Here is a 22,810-nt window from a genome sequence, read left to right as displayed (position 1 = left end):
GAGTTTTATCTATTGGAGACTATCGAGGTAGCTGCTTGGTGTCCGTAGACCTTGACTCTCTTTCCTTTCAGTTATTTGTACTGTTCTATATTTCAAGATAATGTTTGTACCAGTCAGACTATGTTATCATTTAGATGCTCATGTACTCAATGACACCGGGTTTTGGGAGTGTATTTGTATCAGTATTTGTGGGATTTTTCTATTAAATCAAATTATTATGTTTTCCATCTTAAAATAATTGTGGTTTATTGAGGTTGTCGACTTGCCTAGTATTGAGATAGGTGCCATCATGACATGCGGATTTTGGGTCGTGACAAGTTGGTATCAGAGCGTAGGTTACATAGGTCTCACGAGTCATGAGCAGGTTTAGTAGAGTCTTACGGATCAATACGGAGACGTCTGTACTTATCTTAGAGAGGCTGCCGAACCCTTAGGAAAATTCACTTTCTTGTATTCTGTCGTGCGAATTTGTTCATTCCAGAAACTAAAATTCTGTTATTCTATTCTCTCACAGATGGTGAGGACACGTACTAAAAGATCGGACGGCCAGCCACCAGTGCCACCAGTTAGGGCCACAAGAGGTTGGGGCCATGGTAGAGGCCGGGGCCATGGTAGAGGTCGAGGTGTAGCTCGCTCAACAGTTGGAACAACACTTATAGAGCTACCAGTTGCTCCAGCTCAAGAACAGGTTCCAGATATAGTTGAGCCGGCAGGACTAGCTCAAGCACCACCTATGCCTATTGTGATTCCATGCCTTTAGGAGGCTTTAGCCCAGATATTGACTGTTTGCACTGGCCTTGCTCAGGTGGTTTCGGATCAGGCTGTACCAGCCACTTCATAGGCCGGGGGAGGTACTCATACCCCTGTCGCTCGTACTCCAGAGCAGGTAGTGTAGGGACTTCAGATACGGAGGCACTACCAGTCCAGTCGGTTGCAGCTGCTATGGCCCAGGTGGGTCCTATTATGAATGCCGAGGAGCAAAAGAGACCAGAGAGATTTTAGAAACTCCGTCCTCCATCTTTTAGTGGAATTGAGTCAGAGGATGCTCGGGATTTCTTGGACAGATGCCAGCGGATGCTTCATATAACGGGTATTTTAGAGACTAGTGGGGGTCTCATTTACTACTATCTAACTAACCGAGCCAGCCTTCAGATGGTGGGAGACTTATGAGAGGAGCAGATCAGTTGGTGCAACACCACTTTCATGGCATGAGTTCTCCATATTATTTCTGGAGAAATTTGTGCCACAGACCCATAAAGAGGAACTGCGCAGGCAGTTCGAGTATTTATGTTAGGAGGACCTTTTTGTGACTCAATATGAGATGTGATTTTCAGAATTAGGGCGTCATGCAGTTTGGTTGGTTCCCACTGAGAGGGAAAAGATCAGGAGGTTCATTAATGGCCTCAACCATCAGTTCTATTTTGTTATGACTCTGGGAAATATAGCAGGTGCTAAATTCGACGAGGTGGTTGACAGTGCTCGACAACTAGATATGGTCCGTACTCAGAAGCGTGAGGAGAGGGAGTCCAAGAGGTCTCGTGGTCCGGGTAATTCTAGCGGTGTTCCTTCTGGGGGACAGTCTTATCACATCAGAGGTCAACCTTATAGGCTCGCTCAGATGGCTCGTCCATCTCATTGTGGCGCATCAGCTAGCCATGGTTCATGCAGTGCTCGACTGAGTCAGTCTTCTCTTAGTGCACTTCCAGCTCAGAGTTTATCTCGTGTACCATCAGTTCAGGTTTCATCTGTACCGGGTGCTTTTGGTGGTTATTCTGGTTTTCGGGGTCCACCTCAGTACTTGTCGACATTTTCAGAGAAGGGTTGTTTTGAGTGTGGATACTTGGGTCACATAAAGAGATATTGCCCCCACCTTACGGGAGGTTTAGCTCAGCAGACGAGTCAGACAACGACTTCAGCACCAGTTACTTCACCACCCGCCCAGCGAGCTCGGGGTGAGCCTCAGTCAGCTAGGGGTCGCCCAAGAGGGGGAGGCCGATCAAGTAGCGGTCGGGCCTGATTCTATGCTATTCCTGCTAGGCGAGATGTCGTTGCTTCAGATGCAGTGATCACAGGTATTGTCTCAGTGTGCCACAGGGAAGCTTCTATATTATTTGACCCTGGTTCCACATATTCGTATGTATCATCATATTTTGCTCGTTATCTGGATATGCCCCATGAGTCCTTAGTATTACATGTTTATGTATCTACGCCGGTGGGCGATATTATTATTATGGACTATTTATATCGATCATGTGTAGTGACTATTGGGGGACTAAGACTAGAGTTGATATCGTATTGCTTAGTATGGTTGATTTCGATGTAATCTTGGGTATAGATTGGTTGTCTCCATGTCATGCTATTCTGGACTGTCACAAATAAATCGTCATGTTGGCGATACCGGGATTGCCGAAGATCGAGTGGAGAGGTTCTCTAGATTATGTTCCCAGCAGGGTAATTTCTTATTTGAAGGCTCAACGAATGGTTGCGAAGTGGTGTTTGTCATATTTGGCCTTTGTGAGAGATATTTATGCAAACACTCCTACTATTGACTCTGTACCGGTAGTGCGAGACTTTTCGAATGTATTTCCTGCAGATCTACCGGGTATGCCACCCGACAGGGATATTGACTTTGGTATTGACTTGGTGTCATGTACTCAGCCTATTTCTATTCCTCCGTATCGTATGACACCAGCTGAGTTGAAGGAATTGAACGAGCAACTTCAAGAACTTTTTGATAAGGGGTTTATTAGGTCTGGTGTGTCGCCTTGGGGTGTACCAGTTCTATTTATGAAAAAGAAAGACGGTACTATGTGTATGTGTTTCGACTACAGGCATTTGAACAAAGTTACAATCAAGAACAAGTATCATTTGCCACGTATTAATGATTTATTTGACCAGCTTCAAGGAGCGAGGGTGTTCTCCAAGATTGATTTTAGATCTGGGTATCACCAATTGAAAATTTAGGATTCGGATATTCTAAAGACGGCATTCAGGACCCGTTATGGTCACTATGAATTTCTCGTGATGTCATTTGGGCTGACCAACGCCCCAATAGCATTTATACACTTGATGAATAGTGTATTCCAGTTATATCTTGATTTGTTTGTCGTAGTATTTATTGATGATATACTAGTGTACTCACGTAGCCAGGAGGAACATGCACAACATTTGAGTATTGTACTACAGAGGCTGAGGGAGGAGAAACTTTATGTCAAATTCTCTAAGAGTGAGTTCTGGCTTAGTTCAGGGGCATTCTTGGGACACATAGTGTCAAGTGAGGGAATTAAGATGGATCCGAAGAAGATAGAGGCAGTTCAGAGTTGGCCCATACCATCTTTAGCTACTGAGATTCAGAGTTTTCTCGGCTTGGCCGGGTATTATCGTCGCTTTGTGGAGGGCTTCTCGTCTATTGCGGCGCCTATGGCTAAATTGACCCAGAAAGGTGCTCCATTCAGGTGGTCAGATGAGTGTGAAGAGAGCTTTCAGAAACTCAAGACTGCCTTGACCACAACTCTAATTCCAGTTTTACCTTCAGTTTCAGGCTCTTATACAGTGTATTGTGATGCTTCTCGGATCGATATTGGGTGTGTCTTAATGTAGGAGGATAGAGTGATTACTTATGCTTCACGCCAATTGAATCCACATGAAAAGAACTACCATGTTCATGATTTAGAATTGGCAGCCATCGTTCATGCATTGAAGATTTGGAGGCACTATCTCTATGGTGTGTATTTGTGAGGTATTTACGGATCATCGAAGTCTTCAGCACTTATTCAAATAGAAAGATTTAAATTTGAGGCAGTAGAGATGGTTGGAACTGCTAAAGGACTATGATATTACTATTCTGTATCATCTCGGGAAGGCCAATGTGGTGATGCCTTGAGTAGAAAGGCGGTGAGTATGGGTAGCCTTGCATTTATTCCTATTGGTCAGAGGCCTCTTGCGGTTGATGTTTAGGCCTTGGCCAACCAGTTCATGAGATTAGATGTTTTGGAGCCCAGTCGGGTTCTAGCTTGTGTGGTTTCTCGGTCTTCCTTATATGATCACATCAGAGAGCGCCAGTATTATGATCCCCATTTGCTTGTCCTGAAGGACACAGTTCAGCACGGTGATACCAAAGATGTTACTATTGGAGATGATGGGATGTTAAAAATGCAGGGTCGGATTTGTGTGCCAAATGTAGATAGGCTGCGTAAATTGAGTCTTGAAGAAGCCCACAGTTTGCGGTATTCCATTCATCCAGGTGCCACTAAGATGTACCAGGACTTGAGGCAGCATTGGTGGAGAATAATGAAGAAAGATAAAGTGGGGTTTGTAGCTCGGTGTTTAAATTGTCAGCAAGTGAAGTACGAACATCAGAGACCGAGCGGATTACTTCAGAAACTTGAAATTCCGGAGTGGAGATGGGAGTGTATTACCATGGACTTTGTAGTTGGACTCCCACAGACTTCGAGAAAGTTTGATATTTGGGTGATTATGGATCGGTTAACCAAGTCCGCACACTTTATTCCAGTTAGGACTACTTACTCTTCGGAGTGGTTGGCTAAGATTTATATCCGCGAGATTGTTTGCCTACACGGTGTGCCAGTGTCCACTATTTCAGATCGAGGCACATAGTTTACATTACAGTTTTGGAGAACAGTGCAGCGAGAGTTAAGCACACAGGTACAGTTGAGTACAACATTTCACCCTTAGACGGACAGACAGTCCGAGCGTGCTATTTAGATATTGGAAGATATGGTACGCACTTGTGTTATAGATTTTGGGGGTTCTTGGGATTAGTTTCTGCCGCTTGCAGAGTTTACTTACAATAATAGCTACCAATCAAGCATTCAGATGGCTCCGTATGAGGCTTTGTATGGGAGACGGTGTCGGTCTCCAGTGGGTTGGTTAAACCATTTGAGGCTAGGCTATTGGGTATTGATTTAGTTCAGGATGCTTTGGAAAAGGTTAAATTGATTCAGGATCGACTTCGCACGGTGCAGTCTAGACAAAAAAGTTATGTCGACCGGAAGGTTCGCGACGTTGCTTACATGGTAGGAGAGAAGGTACTACTCCAAATTTTGTCTATGAAGGGTGTTATGAGGTTCGGGAAGAAGGACAAGTTGAGTCCTAGGTATATTGGGCCTTTAGAAGTACTTAAAGGATTGAAAATATGGCTTATGAACTTGCATTGCTGCCTAGTCTATCGGGTGTTCATCCAGTGTTTCATGTATCTATGCTCTGGAAGTATGTCGGAGATCCGTCTCATGTTTTGGATTTCAGTACTATTCAGTTGGATGGTAATTTGTTTTTACTTATGATGTGGAGCCGGTGGCCATTTTGGATCGGCAGGTTTGAAAGTTGAGATCAAAGAACATAGCTTCAGTGAAAGTGCAGTGGAGAGGCCAGCCAATCGGAGAAGCTACCTGGGAGACTGAGCGGGAGATGCGGAGCAAATACCCACACCTATTTGAGACTTTAGGTATAATTCTAAACTTATTCGAGGACGAACGTTCGTTTAAGAGGGGAAGAATGTAACGACCCGGCCGGTCATTTTGAGTATTACAGCCCCGTTTCCCCATTTACAGCTTATCTAGTGTTCAATTATAATTATGTGACTTGTTGGGGAGGTTTCAGAATGAATTGGAAAATCTAAAGTTGAAATAGTTGGCCGGATGTTGACTTATGTGTAAACTACTCCGGAATATAACCTGCCAAACCCAGGAAACTCCTGATCTCTGTAACCGAAGTAGGTCTAGGCCAATCCTGAACAGCCTCAATCTTCTTAGGATCCACTTTTATGCCTTCTGCCGATACAACATGTCCCAAAAAGGCAACTGAGTCTAACCAAAACTCACATTTTAAAAATTTGGCATATAACTGATTATTCTTCAAGGTGTGAAGCACACTTCGAATATGCTGCTCATGCTCCTCTCGACAGCTGGAGTAAATCAAGATATCATCAATGAATACAACCACAAAAGAATCCAAATAAGGCTTGAACACTCGATTCATCAAATCCATAAATGCTACTGGAGCATTTGTCAACCCAAATGACATCACTAGGAACTCGTAATGCCCATACCGGGTCCGAAAAGCTATCTTAGGGACATCAGATGCCCTAATCTTCAACTGATGGTAACCAGATCTCAAATCAATTTTCGAAAATACCTTGGCACCCTGAAGCTGATTAAATAAGTCATCAATTCCTGGCAGCGAATATTTGTTTTTGATAGTGGCCTTGTTCAACTGCCGATAATCTATACACATCTGCATCAAGCCATCTTTCTTCTTTACAAATAATACTGGTGCACCCCAGGGCGAGACACTGGGTCTAATGAATCCCTGATCAAGCAAGGCTTGTAACTGCTCTTTCAATTCTTTCAACTCTAGCAGGGCCATACGGTATGGTGGAATAGAAATAGGCTGAGTGCCCGGCGCCAAATCAATACAGAAGTCAATATCTCTGTCGGGTGGCATCCCCGGCAGATCTACAGGAAATACTTCTGAAAATTCATGAACAACTGGTACTGAGTCCATAGAAGGGACATCCGCACTGGGATCGAGAATATAAGCAAAATAGGCTAGACACCCTTTTCTACCATACGCCGAGCTTTCATATAAGAAATAACCCTGCTGGCAGAATGGCCAGGAGTTCCTTTCCACTCTAATCGAGGTAACCCCGGCATAGCTAGGGTCACTGTCTTGGCATGACAGTCCAATATAGCATGATAAGGAGACAGCCAATCCATACCCAAGATGACATCAAAATCTACCATATCAAGAAGTAGAAGATCCACACTAGTTTCAAGATTACCAATAGTAACCACACACGAACGGTAGACATGATCTACTACAACAGAGTCTCCCACCGGTGTAGATACACACACAGAAGCATTCAGAGAATCACAAGGCACAACAAAATATGAAGAACAATAGGAGGACACATAGGAATAAGTAGATCCTGGATCAAATAGAACTGAAGCATCTCTATGGCAAACTGGAATAATACCTGTGATCACAGCATCAGATGACTCGACCTCAGGCCTAGCTGGAAAAGCATAAAATCGGGGCTGGGCCCCACCACTCTGAACTGCATCTCTGGGATGGCCTCTAACTGGCTGGCCTCCATCTCTAACGGTCTGACCTCCACCTCTAATGGTCTGACCTCCACCTCTAATGGCCTGACCTCCACCTCTAACTGTCTGACCCCTACCTCTAGCTGGCTGAGCAGGCGGTGAAGCAACCGGTGCCGGTATGATGGCACGAGAATCTTGCCGAGATCTGTTACTCGCCAATCTAGGGCAATACCTCCTGATGTGACCAATGTTCCCACACTCATAACACCCATCCTGATGTCGTGGCTGCTGAAGCTGAAGCTGACCCAGATGGTCCGGATAACCATTTTAGTAACTCTGGAGTGGTGGTGCACTGATAGGAGCTAAATGTGCACTGAATACTGGCTGCCTAGAGTAAGGCATAATAGGACCGTGACTCCCTGAAGCACCGGGAGATACATGAAGTGCTGAATGAAATGGTCTGGGAGGATGACCCCTACCAAAATTACCCCTGCCTCCAGACGAGGTAGCACTGTAACCACCAAATTGACGAGGCCTCTTATCGGACCTCTGCCCTCTTTCCTGTGCAAGAACCATCTCGATCCTCCTTGCGACATTAGCAGCCACCTAAAAAGAAATTTCACCTACGATCTCCTTGGCCATCTGAAGTCTGATAGGGTGTGTGAGTCCCTCAATTAACCTCCTCACTCTCTCTCACTCCGTAGGTAGTAAAAGGAGAGCATGACGGGCCAAATTCACAAAACGGGACTCATACTGAGTAACAATCATACTGCCCTGTTGTAGACGCTCAAATTGCTTGCGGAATTCCTCTCTCAGTGTGATAGGGAGGAACTTCTCCAGAAATAGCTGAGAGAACTACTCCCAGGTAAGTGCAGGTGATCCGAATGGTTGAGTCAATCTCTCCACCACCTCTTGGCGGAACCCGTCATCTGGAATACAGCAAAATCAACCCATTGGTCTCAACTATACCCATGTTCCGCAACACCTCATGGCAGCGTTCAAGATAATCCTGTGGGTCCTCAGAAGGTGTACCACTAAAGTGAACTGGAAAGAGCTTAGTGAACTTATCCAGTCTCAATAAGGCCTCAAAAGACATGGCGGGCCTATCACCGGTCTGTGCCGCAATAACTGGCTGAACTGCCCCAACTTGCGTGGCTGCTGGAGCCTAATTCTGGGGAGCCATCTGCTCCGGGGCGGGAGTACTGGGAGTTTGTGCTCCTCCCCCAGCCTGTGAGATGGCTGGTACAACTGGAAATGTACCATTCTGGGCCACACCCTCCAAAAGACTCACCAATCGGACTAGAGCGTGCTGAAGTACTGGAGTGGCTATGAATCCTTCCGAGACCTGAACTGGTCCAACTGGTACATTCTGAACTGGGACCTCCTCCTGAAGGTCTACCCGAGGTTCTACAACAGGTGCAACTACTCGAGCTCTGGACTGAGCTCTACCTCGGCCTCTAGCACGACCTCGGCCTCGACCTCTGCCCCTGGCCATAGTTGCCACCGGGGTTCTGGTCCCTGTCCATCGGTAGAGGTATTACGCATTCTCACCATCTGCGAGAGAATAATAGTAGAATGGTTCAATCATCGATGATAGAATAAAATCGCACGACGGAATAAGAAAGAAGTGATATTGTTTCTAAGCTTCATAGCCTCTGATAGATAAGTACAGACGTCTCCGTACCGATCCTTCAGACCCTACTAAGCTTGCTCGTGACTCGTGAGACCTATGTAACCTGGCTCTAATACCAACTGTCACGACCCGAAATTATCACCTTCGGACCGTGATGGCACCTAACATTTCACTTGCTAGGCAAGCCAACGTTAGAATAATATTATCCATTTTAAAAATAATTTTAAATTTATTAATAACAAGGAAACAAATGCGGAAGAAAAGTTTGAAATATAGTGAAATAATCCATCAAATAACGGTGTATAAATACCATCCCAGAATTGGTGTCACAAGTGCACGAGCTTCTAGAATAAATACAAATAAAGTTCTGAATAATATAAACCTATCTGGAAATAAACACACAGCTAAAGTACAATAGACGGGGACTTCAGAACTGCGGACGCCATGCAGTTATACCTCAAGTCTCCTCTGATAGCTGAAATCCGAGCAAGTCTATGGTACGCCGCTGGGACCAACTCCAAAATCTGCACAAGTGTAGAGTGTAGTATCAGTACAACCGACCCCATGTACTGGTAAGTGCTGAGCCTAACCTCGACGAAGTAGTGACGAGGCTAAGGCGGTTCACTTACATTAACATGTACGCAATATTGATAATAACAACAAATAATATAAATAAAACAGGTAACTCATTTATAATAATTGAAACTAACCCAGCAGTCATAATCCATTATTATTTCAACCAATTCTGTTGCAGCGTGCAACCTGCTCTCACAATATATTCACATTCAGTTCTGTTGCAGCGTGCAACCCGCTCTCACAATATATTCACATTCAGTTCTGTTGTGGCGTGCAACCCGATCCTCCAATATTGACTTTTAATAAGTCTGTTGCGGCGTGCAACCCGATCCTCCAATATTGACTTTTAATATGTCTGTTGTGGCGTGCAACGCGATCCTCCTATATTGACTTTTAATAAGTCTATTGCGGCGTACAATCCGATCCTCCAATATTGACTTTTAATAAGTCTGTTGCGGCGTGCAACCCGATCCTCCTATATTTTCATTATAATCAATCATGTTGCGGTGTGCAACCCGCTCCTCCAACATTTTCATTTACCAATTCTTATAGAAGAAATTTTCCAATAAAGGTAACAATTAATAAAAAATTACGAGACAACAAGCATACAATAATTATGGTTTAATTATGAAGCAAACAATGACAAATAGCAAATTATTATGGAAATCAGGGAGCAAATAGGCAGTTTAATATTTATTATACTAAATGCCAAATAACAATTAAGGCACATAATTCAAATAGCATGTAACAATTAATGCAGGAATTTAAGAATTTATATTTGCAAAGAATAAGAGAGAAATAATAATTATAATAATTAATTTATGATTAAAAATAATTTATGATTTTTCAAGTAAGCAGGCAAACAATTAATTTGACGACGTATAGACACTCGTCACCTCGCCTATACGCCGTTTACATGCAATTCACATAACAAATAATTTAAGGGTTATATTCCCTCAAGTCAAGGTTAACCCCGACACTTACCTCGCTTTGTAAATTCCAATCAATTATTCAACCATAACTTTTCCTTTTAAATTTATATCCGAAAGCTTCAAATCTATTCACAAACAATTCAATATATTCAATACTAATCATAGGAATTAATTCCATATGAATTTATAAATTTTCCGGATAAAAATCCGAAATTCATTAAAATACTTGGCAGTGGGACTCACGTCTCAAATCCTGAAAAAACTCACGAAATCGGAACACCCGTTCCGATACGAGTTCAACCATACCAAATTTGTCCAATTCTGATATCAAATGGACCTTCAAATCTTAATTTTTTATTTTTGGAAAGTTTTACAAAAACTCCAATTTCTTCCATCTAAATCCAAAATAAATAATGAATATAGACATGGATTTGTGAAATACAATCACTATATGATAAAGAACACTTACCCAGTCTGAAATCATGAAAAACTCCTTTGAAATCGCCCCTAAGCCGAGTTATAATTGAGGGTTTGTGAAAAATATGAAAAAATTCCGTTTTTGGTTCTGTTTTAAGTCATAGGGGTCAGGCCTTCTTCGCGTTCGTGAAGGGCCTGTCGCATTCGCGATGAGTAGCAACCCGTGGCTTTCGCGTTCGCGATTCCTCCTTCGCGTTCGCGAAGGTTCCCCCTGGTCGTCGCGTTCGCGAGGCATAGCTCGTGTTCGCGCTGAAGGAATGATCGACCCTCCCCCAGGTGTGCCTAACACTACGCGTTCGCGAGGAGATGGTCGCGTTCGCGAAGAAGAAAGATCCAGCTGCCCAGTTTACCCTTCGCGTTCGCGAGAGTACCTTCGCGAATGCGAAGAAGAACATGCCAGAACACCTGCTGCAGCAAAATACTAGATTTTCAATGTCCAAAATATCCCGTAGCCTATCCGAAACTCACCCGAGCCCTTGGGGCTCCAAACCAAACATGCACACAAGTTCTAAAACATCATACGAACTTGCTCGCGCGATCGAATCGCCAAAATAACACCTAGAACTACGAATCGGACACCAAATCAAAGGAAGTTTTCAAGAAAACTTTAAAACTTATATTTTTACAACCGGACGTCTGAATCACGTCAAATCAACTCCGATTCTTGCCAAATTCGGCAGACAAGTCATAAATATTATAGTGGACCTATACCGGGTTCCAAAACTAAAATACGGACCCGAGGTCAACAATTCCAACATCAGTAATTTCTTAGAAATCATTAAGCTTTCAAGCTTTTAATTTTTCATCAAAATTCCATAACTCGGGTTAGGGACCTCGGAATTCGATTCTGGAAATACGTCCAAGTCCCAAATTACGATACGGACCTACTAAAATATTCAAAATACTAATCCGGATCCGTTTGCTCAAAATGTTGACCAAAGTAAACTTAGTTGAGTTTTAAAGCTCTATTTCCTATTTTAATCCATTTTTCACATAAAAACTTTTTTAAAAATTGTACGGACTGCGCACGCAAGTCGAGAAATGATAAATGGTATTTTTTGAAGTCTTAGAATATAGAATTACTTATTAAATTTAAAGATGACATTTTGGGTCATCACAATATTTTGTCTTGTATTTTTCATCCATATTGCTTCACGAGTGCATTTTGACCAATTTGATTCTTAATGCTATACTATGACATATTTTTCTCTATTTTTTTTTTAATTTTAATGCTCTTCTTATCGAAACAAATTTATGTGTCTTATGAGTTCTGTCAATTTGAAATAATTTTACTTATACGATGAATTTGAAAACTAAATAAATTGGATTCTTTTGCTAATTAGTTAATTTAAAGACTTAATTATCTATTTTCAACATTAAAGGAAATAATTTACATTTTGTTGATTAAAATTCTTTATATTAGCTTATCCGTAGTTATAAAAGTTTAACTGTAATTATTATTTTATCCTATAAGAATTATATTTTCAAAGAGTAAAAAAAATTGAAATGATATTTTCTTCTGTTAATATCTAATAATATTTCACGTTTGAATCTTTATGTTTGTAGAATCATAAGTGTTACTTATTGACTTTCTCAACCACTTTTCTTCCTCTTTCTCTCTCTCCCTTTGTTTTGTATTCCTAAATATTCGGCTAGTAATTTGTTCTAATTATTAATCAGTGTTATTTTCAAATATAATAATAATAATAATAATTATTATTATTATTATTATTATTATCAAAATAAGTAGGAAGAATTAAATAAGAAAATACATGCAAAAACCTTCTGCCAGCTCAAGTTATTTCATGACTATAAGTTTTTTGGTTTCTTTATGTGCCTTATCATAGTTGCTACCTCAAATTCCTAGCAAATAATAAATCTCAAATATTATTTGATAGATTGTATTGGTAAAAGTATTGTAGACTAATTTGGATAGTCTAGGATCAGAAAGTATTCTAGACTAAATTTTAACGATAGAAAATCTTGGGTAAATTAACTTCCTAAATATTAGGAACTTTTATGTAATTCAAATTAAATAAGAAACGATTTAATAACTAAAATTTTAATTGATTTGAGAGTTCTAAATATTAGAGTAAAAATTAAATGACCATCCCTAAATAAAAAGGAAAATAGTTAAAATGACTATATTGTCTAATGCGAATCTTATTTTAAAGGGGTAAAAAAGACGAACGACATTTCGCTAAGAGCCTTCGTGCTTTTAATATAATATAGATAGATTAGGGAAATAACTAAATAATTATGACTATTTTGTCCAGTGCAAACTCTCCTTTTAAAGGGTATAAAAGGCGAACGACATTTTACAAAAGGCATTGTGCTTTTAATATAATATAGATAAATATAGATATAGATTAAAAGAATATACAGCTTTTTAGAAAGGACACTTTAAATTAAATTAAGTTTTTCCTTTTTAATAAATATGGATTTTTTTAATGTAAGTAGTGAAATTAAGATTTTATGGAGGGTATTTTAGTTTTAATTAAGGGCTTATTATTTTAATATAATATAGATTACAGCTAGGTAATAAGGGTCTTAAACTTTAGTGTGAGGACAACATACTCCAATTTAATATAAACAAGCTCACTTTAATCAGGCACATGTCGACATAAAATAAGAATGTTTAACTGGCAATTGACCAAAAATAAAGGGGGGCAACAAGTTGTAAAATAGAAGGGATAAAACTCCTAAATTGGCATCATTTAGAACGAGGACATGCATTTCAATTTGCAACCATGTAACTATATTCGCATGTGAGAATATTCTTTGTTACATGTGACTATATGTGATATTAATCTTTGCTACATGTGACAAAGTATAACCTTTGTTACATTATATTTGAACGAATGATGCCGATATTTGTCGGTGGGATACATAGAAAACGACGTCTGTGATATTATAGCTCGAGAATTGCTCTCCCTAAGTATATGATAGTTTAATTAATTTGATGAATTGGATACTGAAATCCTAATGCTCCGTAGCATATCTGCTAAACAAGCTAAATCATTTTAGCTGAAGATTTTCCCCTCTTCCTTAGCATAGTTTGATCATCTTACATTAAGATTTAAGTTTGAATTACTATGCCTCTTCTGTTAAGGTAAACTAAAGTCTTTTTTCAGTATTTTGTGGTTCCGACATTGTGGGATAAACTAATGCAATCATCACGAAACTAAAATATTTTGATATTCAAAAATAGAAGCCTACTCAAAATATGATCAATTTTCTAAAACCAATTTAGTTTTGCATTTCTGAAAACAATTAATCCCAATTATTTTCTTGAGGAAAAAAATTAACATAATGCACATTTCAAGAACCCATCACTTCTGAGTTAAATAATTCGAATGGACGAAACCTCTCAGTTATTAACTAGAGATTTCGGGTTTTAGTCTTGAGAATGATTTTTTTTATTTTATAAAGAATACTTATTTTTAATGAGGTTAATTATATGATACGAATTTGAATTAATTCGACCAATAAAACTAAATATTGATTGTACCGAAAAATTAAAAAAATGAAAATGAAAAGGCAACGTGCTAAGTGGGCGTTTGGACAATTTTTCGGAAAAATAGTGAAAACTGTAATAACATCTTGAATTATGGTAGATGTCCATAACCACCAAATGAGCAATGATCACTACTCTTCTCCATTATCTCCATAACCTCCCCCATGATCTTCTTCCATGTTCTTCCTCTCAAATTTTTAATGACATTCATGTAAAATATTTATGTAGTGACCATTTCACTCACTATTTTACAATAGCGGTTCTTCACTTTTCATGCCTATATAAAGACCTTGTAATAGATAGAAAAGATAACACAATTGAAGAAGAAATAAAATCTCTTCCTTCTCTCTATCTCCATTTCTTGTTCATGTTTTACTAAATTATTTTTATTTCATAACACGTTATTAACACGAAATCTCTAACCTCAAGGTTGAGTTCCACTTCTGGTAAGGTATATCTCGATGATCTATTATTAAAATTATCAAGCCTAACAATTCTTTTAGATTTTGATATCAGATATACATATGAGTATATTCCGCCGAAAGAATGTCGGTTCCTTCATTTTTGTTTTGTTGTGATATTTCATCATAATATAAACTTGAGCATCTTCTTCATGAATATAGTATTGTTAAATTTTCATGAACTAAATAATAGGTGGCATGCGGTAGACTAAATAATCTACAAAATTAAATTATACTTTATTATGTATGCTTATGGTTTTACCTTATAATATAATTTTAGCATGCCTTGTATAATGATTATACATTAGTTTATTGTCAAATATAATATAATAATACTACTCGTAACTCTTTTATTTTAATAAGATAAAATATTAGTACAAGAAGTATGTACTACACCAAATTTTTCATTGATAATAGTTCTTATCAAATTAACATGTTGAATCATTTCTATATGGAAAGCATATAGTAGTAGATAATAGACAGAGATTTGTCCACTATTTTTTTTGATTCTCTGATTGACTTAAAGGTTATGCTATATCTCTTTATTTTTCTAGAGAGCATAATACTTAATTTCCACAAAAGTGCATAGTAACTAGTAGTACTATTATTCTATTTGATACATTATTTTTTCTTAATATTCTAGTCATATCACTTTCATCTTGAAGTAGGCTTATTGCAGCAAAAACTATATGTGAATTTTTAATATTATTTTGTATTTTCATATATCTGTTTGACACTAATTACTTAGCTGATTTGAGTAAACGAAAGTCTATTGTTGAGAATTATATCCAAATGACATTATGAAGAGTTTAACTCAAGAGGTAAGTATTTCCTCCATATTTGAAATTATTTTTATCCTTTGCTATTAATGATATTAACTTCAATGAGTTCAATTTGCAATGCACCATGAGGGTAAGACATCGAGATCAAGTCCTGATGCTCCATGATGATAAGAGTTGGGTTTGAGTCCCAATTCATTATGGCATAACATGCCTTTATATTGGTAAGGCATTGGTTTTGAGTCTCAATGTACCATATTGATGACATAATGATGACTAAAGAAATATAATATATTTTTCATGAAAAAGCATGAAACGTGTCCCACTTGATTTGCTCCATTCTTGAAGTGAATGTGGTAGCGATGCATAATAAGTCTAAATGAAGACAAGTGGTTGATGAATGAATGTGGACGTACCAAAGACCAAAATAATAATAGTCATCATTATGGTAATTGTAATAAGGAGAACAATAAGGGTTCTCAAGATAATCCTTCAAAAGTGAAGGAAATGTGTATCAATATGGTTTGTAAATATGAGGCACATTAAGATGATTATGGTCCATTCTTTGAAAATGTGACTTGTGATAAGCATTGTAAATACAGACTTATTCATGAAAGTGAATGTAAAAATATATATGTGATACAAATTATGCACAAGAATGTATTTATGCATGATTGAATCAATACTACAACTCACCTATACAGGAGGTTTGAGAGAAGGAAAGATAATGAATATTACTATGTAGTTACATGAATATGTCATTGGTCCCGTACATGTGATACGCCAAAAATATTTCGGCATGCCTTATAAAAGTTATTAAAGATAAAATTAAAGCAAGAAATGATTTTGCTTATGATGATTTGACCATGACAATTATTATTATATGATTTTCTCCGTAAAGGAGATATTCACCATATGGATGGTGTGACAAAAGATCTTATAGTACAAAATCAATTAAGAGCTCCGGAAGAGCTAATTTATTACTACCCGAATGGGTAAAATTATTCATGACATTAATATTATAGTAAGTCTCAAAAGAAACTTTTTGAGTTTCAAATGTACAAGCCAAAGTGGTTGGCATATTGAGACTATAAATGAAAGGAAGATTGAATATCTTGAAATTACTATAATCATACCGGGTAAATATAAAAGGTTACCCGACTTTCTTCTATTTGTACTACACAAGTATAAGCATGATGATTGAATCACATGCCACAAGTAAACTAGAGATTTACTGAAATAAATATTAGTTGGCATGACCGGTTGGCCATCCTGGTTCAATTATGATGCGAAAATTAATTGAGAATTTACGTATATTGAAGAAATAAAAGATTCTTCAAGAATTCTCTTGTGCTGCTTATTCTCATGATATACCAGTTAAAGTTGGGATTGAATCCCTTAATTTCTCGAACGAATAAAAGATGGTAAATATATGGGCTCAGTCACCTGCCATGTGGACCATTTACTATTATATAATTTTAATAGGTGCATCTATTATATGGTCACATGTGCATTTGTTATCAACTTTTAGTTTGACTTTTGCAAGGTTGCTTGCTCAAATTATTAGAGCACAGTTCCAGAATATAAATATGGTGATTTAACTTGATAATGCTGGTTTAAATCCAAGTTGGTTTACCAGAAATTGTATGCCTCCAATTATAGTTAAACCATTGGTTATGAGAACAAAACTCCCAAAACGAAATTTGGTATGAGATGTATTATTTAATATACAGCAGCACTTGTACGCATCTAGCCAAGTTATGAAAATTTCTCCCTATCACAATCGGTTCAGGGTTAGGAACCAAATAATTTCTATCTAGAAATATGGATGCGCTATATGATTTAATTATGTCACCACAATGCATTCCCAAAGAAGGTTGGGAAATGTATTGTGGTGACATAATTAGGGAGAGAAAATGGGCAGCTGAGAAAGTGATACGTGGAATGAATTATTATGAATACATATAGATCCTCGTACAAGAAAATATGAACTTGAAGTTCAAGTGATAATTCATTTGCAAATTATTGGCAGACGCATTTGCTGACCTAAATTTAAATGTTATATTTCAGCTGCTAATGCTCCAAATAGAATAAAGTCCATGAGGGACAGAGTCTATGGCACGCAAGAAGCGTAACAGACCAATCGGTTCCAAAGATAAAACTCCTTGAAGAAGGAGAGGAGCAAATGTTCAAGATGGTCATAATAAGGAGGCAAGTGCTCTAGAAGAGCACCACGACATAACACTTCATAAGACCTCATGGGAGACGCTCAAGTACCTGAAAATAATGAGATCTCGATAAGTTATGTGTTTATTGAGTGATGATGGAACCGATGCAAAATGATCGTCGACGATATTGTTAATATAATGTAGCGCTCAATATTATTAATATTGACGAGAATCTTGAGCTCAAATCTATCATGAAATTTGGACAGATAAATAATTGGCCAAAATAGAAAAACGCAATTCAAGCAAAATTGGCTTTACTCGAAAAACATAAAGTTTTTGGACTAGTAGTCCGAACGCCTGAAGGTGTCAAGCCAGTGGGGTACAAATGGGTTTTAGTGCGAAAATGAAATGAGAACGGTGAAGTCGTAAGATATAAAGCACGGCTTGTCACACAAGGGTTTTCGCAAAGGCCTGGTATTGATTATATGGAGACATATTCTACTGTGGCAGATGCAATTACCTTGATGTATCTAATAAATCTGGCAGTCCATGAAAAGCTTGATATGCGGTTAATGAATGTTGTCACAACATATGTATATGGCTCATTGGACAATGAAATCTTTACGAAAATTCCCGAAGGATTTAAAGTTCCTGAAGCACATAAAATTTCAAGGGAAACTTGTTCAATAAAGCTTCAGAAATCCTTATACGGATTGAAGCAATCAGGGAGGATGTGGTACAATCACCTTAGCAAGTATTTGCTAAAGGGAGGGTACAAAAATGACCCTATTTGCCCTTGTGTCTTTATTAAGAGGTCTGGAACTGAATTTGTCATCATAACTGTGTATGTTGATGACTTGAATATCATTGGCACTTCTAAAGAGCTTTCAAAGGTTGTAGAGTGTTTGAAGAAAAAATTTGAATTAAAAGATCGTGGTAAGATAAAATTTTGTCTTGGCCTACAAATTGAACATATAACAAATAGAATTTTTGTCCATCAATCAACATACACTAAAAAGGTTTTAAAGCGATTTTACATGAATAATGCATATCCATTGAGTACTCCAATGGTTGTGAGATCGCTTGACATAAATAAAGATCCATTTCGGCCTCAAGAAAATGATGAAGAGCTCGTTGGTGATGAAACTCCATATCTTAGTGCAATTGGGGGCACTGATGTATCTTGCCAACAATACCTGGCCAGATATTACTTTTGCAGTAAGCTTATTAGCAAGATTCAACTCCTCCCCAACAAGAAAATATTGGAATTGTGTTAAGCATATATTTAGATATCTTCGGGGAACTCTAGATATGAGATTGTTTTATTCTAATGAATTCAAGTCAGAAATGATTGGCTATGCCGATGCAGGTTATTTGTCTGATCCACATAAAGCCCGATCTCAAACAGGCTATTTGTTTATATATGGAGGTACAACTATATCATGGCGTTCAATGAAACAAACAATAATTGCCACATTTTCAAATCATGCTGAGATAATAGTTATTCATGAAGCTAGTTGAGAATGTGTTTGGTTGAGATCAATAACTCAACATATTCAGGAAATGTGTGGTTTTCTTATGAAAAATGATAATCCAACTACACTATATGAAGATAATGCTGCTTGCATTGCTCAACTGAAAGGAGAATACATCAAAGGAGACAGAACAAAGCACATTTCACCCAAAAAAAAATTCACGCATGATCTTCAACAAAATGGTGAAATTAATGTTCAACAGATTCGTTCATGTGAAAATTTGGCTGATCTGTTCACTAAGGCATTATCAACTTCAACATTTAAGAAGTTGAGACAGAAGATTGGAATGCGCCGTTTTCGAGAAATAAAGTGATGTTTTCACAAGGGGGAGTAAGATATGCGCTAGACTCTTTTTCCCTTAGTCTAGGTTTTGTCCCACTGAGTTTTCCTGGTAAGGTTTTTAATGAGGCAGCAAATAAAGCGTATTACAGATATGCGCATTCTTTTTCCTTCATTAAGATTTTTTTCCACATGGTTTTTTCTTAGTAAAGTTTTAACGAGGCATATTATCTATGGACATCTAAGGGAGAGTGTTATAAAATCTTGAATTATGGTGGATGTCCATAACCACCAAAAGAGTAATGATCACTACTCTTCTCAATTATCTCCATAACCTCCCTCATGATCTTCCTCCATGTTCTTCCTCTGAAATTCTTAATGACATATTCATGTAAAATATTTATATAGTGATCATTCCACTAAATAGTGGCAATTCCACTCACTATTTTACAATAATGATTATTCACTTTTTATGCCATATAAATACCTTGTAATAGATAGTAAAGATAACACAATTAAAAAAGAATAAAATATTTTTTTTCTCTTTATCTTCATTTCTTGTTCATATTTTAGTAAATTGCTTTTATTTCATTAAAAAAAAAACATTTTTATGGCTTACCGAGCCCTAAGTTGAGAGTGACGAAAATATCAGTGGTGACTAGTATTTTTAAGGGGCTCCTTAACTGCGTGCTAAAACAAACTTAATCCCCTCGCCCCTCTCGCTCTCTCTCTCTCTAAATATAGGAAATAACAGACTTGGGCTTCGAAGATGGCGACCCAGAAAGGGAAGAAGACGGTGTTAAAGTTCGACTCTGAAGAAGATGTAGCAAACGCACTCGCCAAATACACTGCTGATTTGTCTGATAAGTTCATCAAAGACAAAGGTTCTTTCACTGTTGTGCTCTCTGGAGGCACTCTTATTGATTCCATGAGGTAATCAAACACACTATTCTTTTAGTCTTTTCCTTAATTCCGTCGCCCTTTCAGTTCATCAATGTCGTTTTTTCGAAAAGGAAACTAGTGGAGAAGCCTTACAAAGATTCAGTTGATTGGTCGAAATGGTGGATTTTTTGGGTGGATGAGCGGGTAGTTCCTCTGGATCACGGTGACAGCAATTACAAACTTGCCTCGGATGGTTTTCTTTCTAAGGTGGTGTACTAGATCAGATTTTTCTTTATTTCTCGAGTTACAAGAAATGGAAGCTCTGTAATATTGTGTATATTTCTATGTCTTTTGTGATTGTTTGCTCTGGGTACTACAGATTCAGTTTAGCTATTGTTGTATGGTATCTTGTTCATGGTTGGATTGAACTGTAATCGCTGACCTCAGCTCAAACTATATGTATTAGTTTAAATTCTTGTAAAGTGTATATATTTATATTAAATGTGCACTCATTGTCACAAATGAGTTTTCGATGCAGTGCTACTCCGAGCGACATGCTTAAAGATCCAGAATCCGCCGCTAATATTGTATTAGATGTTCTATTCTGATGGCTCAACTAGATTAGTGAATTAGGATTGAAGGTGTCCGATTCTTAGGTTGAAATACTCCTTCTTTGGTTTAAAAAAAAAAAATGTCCTACCTTAGTAACATGTTATGCTCAATTTATTGTTTCGTTTCAGTTTCCATTCTCATTGGATTGGCTACTAGGTTATTGATCCATATGAATTTACATGATAAGGATTAGATTTAATTGGATGATATTGCTTCTTTTGGCAGGTTCCAATCCCCTCTTCTAACATTTATGCAATCAATGACAAGGAGTCACCTGAGGGTGCAGCTACTGATTACGAGGCTCGTGTGAAACAATTGGTTGAAAGCAAAGTTCTGCCCTTATCGGCGATTAGTGGATTCCCCAAATTTGATCTTATGCTATTAGGTATGGGGCCAGACGGACATGTGGCTTCTTTGTTTCCTACACGTTCTCAACGCCATGAGAAGGAGGGGTTGGTCACCTTCATCACAGACTCACCAAAACCTCCTCCGCCAAGGATTACTTTCACGTTTCCGGTAATTAATTCTGCTTCAGAGATAGCAATGGTGATCACGGGAGCAGAGTTAGCCAATATTGTTGATGTGGTTCTGGGAAGTGGACTTGCTGCTGATGGGATTCCTCCTCCTGCTACGGAAGTTTCAGCTGAAGAGGAGCTGACTTGGTTTTTAGACAAGGATGCTGCATCAAAACTAGAGACCTCGGAATGATTTTTTCACATATGTGATACATAATAGCAGTAATCCTAATAGGTTTCGGACATTACGTTTGGTGGCACTGAAATGTGTTGCTTAAGGATGGTCATACGTCCTTTCTTTGTACTTCTTTCCTGATATTGCTTATGTTTTCTAGTTTTTAACTTCTTCTTTGTACTTCTTTCCTGAGATTGCTTATGTACTTAGGTTGTCTTGTTTTTATCTTCTTCTCAAGAAGTTGAGTTATGTTAATCTATGAAGACTTGCATATTTAATAAGGGATTATGAGGTCCATGATCCACTATGTTTTGGTTTATATCAGCTCAGAATGTAACATGTTGCATTTAGTATTATACAGGGAGGTTATTTTATTCTTAAGCTATGGTCATCGAGTTTACCTGATTCTCTTCTAGCTTACAGAAAGTGGACGCTGGAGAAGTAGGTAGGGCTTCCCTCCCTCCCCCCACTACCCCAAATAAAAAAACAACTTATCCTTATCTTTATAGTCTGTGGACTTGCACTACTTGACACTTAACACTATCTTTGCTAGCTTTAGGTCTTTTAGTATTCAGATTCTACTGGTGATTGTAAATGATCCAGGTATGTCCTCGATTGCTAGAACTCATCTGCATAGTGCTTATTCTGGTATCACTGCCATTGTGGCAGATGAAATTTTCTTGTGAAGCTTTCCTGCTTCGTCTGTGGGTGACTAAAGGTTTGTCGGACAGAACTTTCATTTGCTTCAGCCATCGAGTAACCATTTTAATACTTAAAAGGCCTCCAATAAGTGATGAGTTTCTGGACCATCACGGAATCTATTAGTATTATTTTGCTTATACTTCAGTACTTCCATCGATTTTCTTCTTCTTAGGCCACGTGGTGTATTGCTCTCCCCTGTGCAAAATGGCTTGCTCCTTCCTACTTCTTGCGGTTTACGACTTCAATGCAATATTTCAGGTAGTTCTTGTATGTTACGATCAAATAAACAAGGTGAGAGTCTCTTGAGTTTCTACCTCTAAGGTATTGTTAGTTGGACTCAGCCAGCCCAAGAGACGTTTTAACAATTGTAATATTATTCGATTTGCCAAGCTCAATTCTTCGTAAAAACATTGCTCTGGCAAACTTACTAAAATAAGTTTGAAATACATTAACTGGTATTGATGAGAGAACAATAAAAGAACAGATAAATTTTCACAAATAGTAGT

At 38.1% G+C, this 22,810-nt stretch overlaps 1 protein-coding gene across 1 annotated transcript; it reads left to right on the top strand.

Annotated features, from left to right (window-relative positions):
* The first annotated feature begins 20,104 nt into the window (after positions 1-20,104).
* Positions 20,105-21,921, top strand: LOC107777249 (putative 6-phosphogluconolactonase 4, chloroplastic). Its single transcript, XM_016597234.2, has 3 exons — positions 20,105-20,351; positions 20,432-20,567; positions 21,138-21,921. Exons 1-3 carry the CDS (start codon positions 20,188-20,190, stop codon positions 21,618-21,620), a joined length of 783 nt encoding a protein of 260 aa, XP_016452720.1. The 5' UTR covers positions 20,105-20,187; the 3' UTR covers positions 21,621-21,921.
* The last annotated feature ends 889 nt before the right edge of the window (positions 21,922-22,810 follow it).

The sequence above is a fragment of the Nicotiana tabacum genome, chromosome 21 (assembly GCF_000715075.1).
Source record: "Nicotiana tabacum cultivar K326 chromosome 21, ASM71507v2, whole genome shotgun sequence".
NCBI lineage: Eukaryota > Viridiplantae > Streptophyta > Magnoliopsida > Solanales > Solanaceae > Nicotiana > Nicotiana tabacum.
Note: the sequence above shows the minus strand (reverse complement) of the source record. Positions and strands in the feature narration are given on the sequence as shown.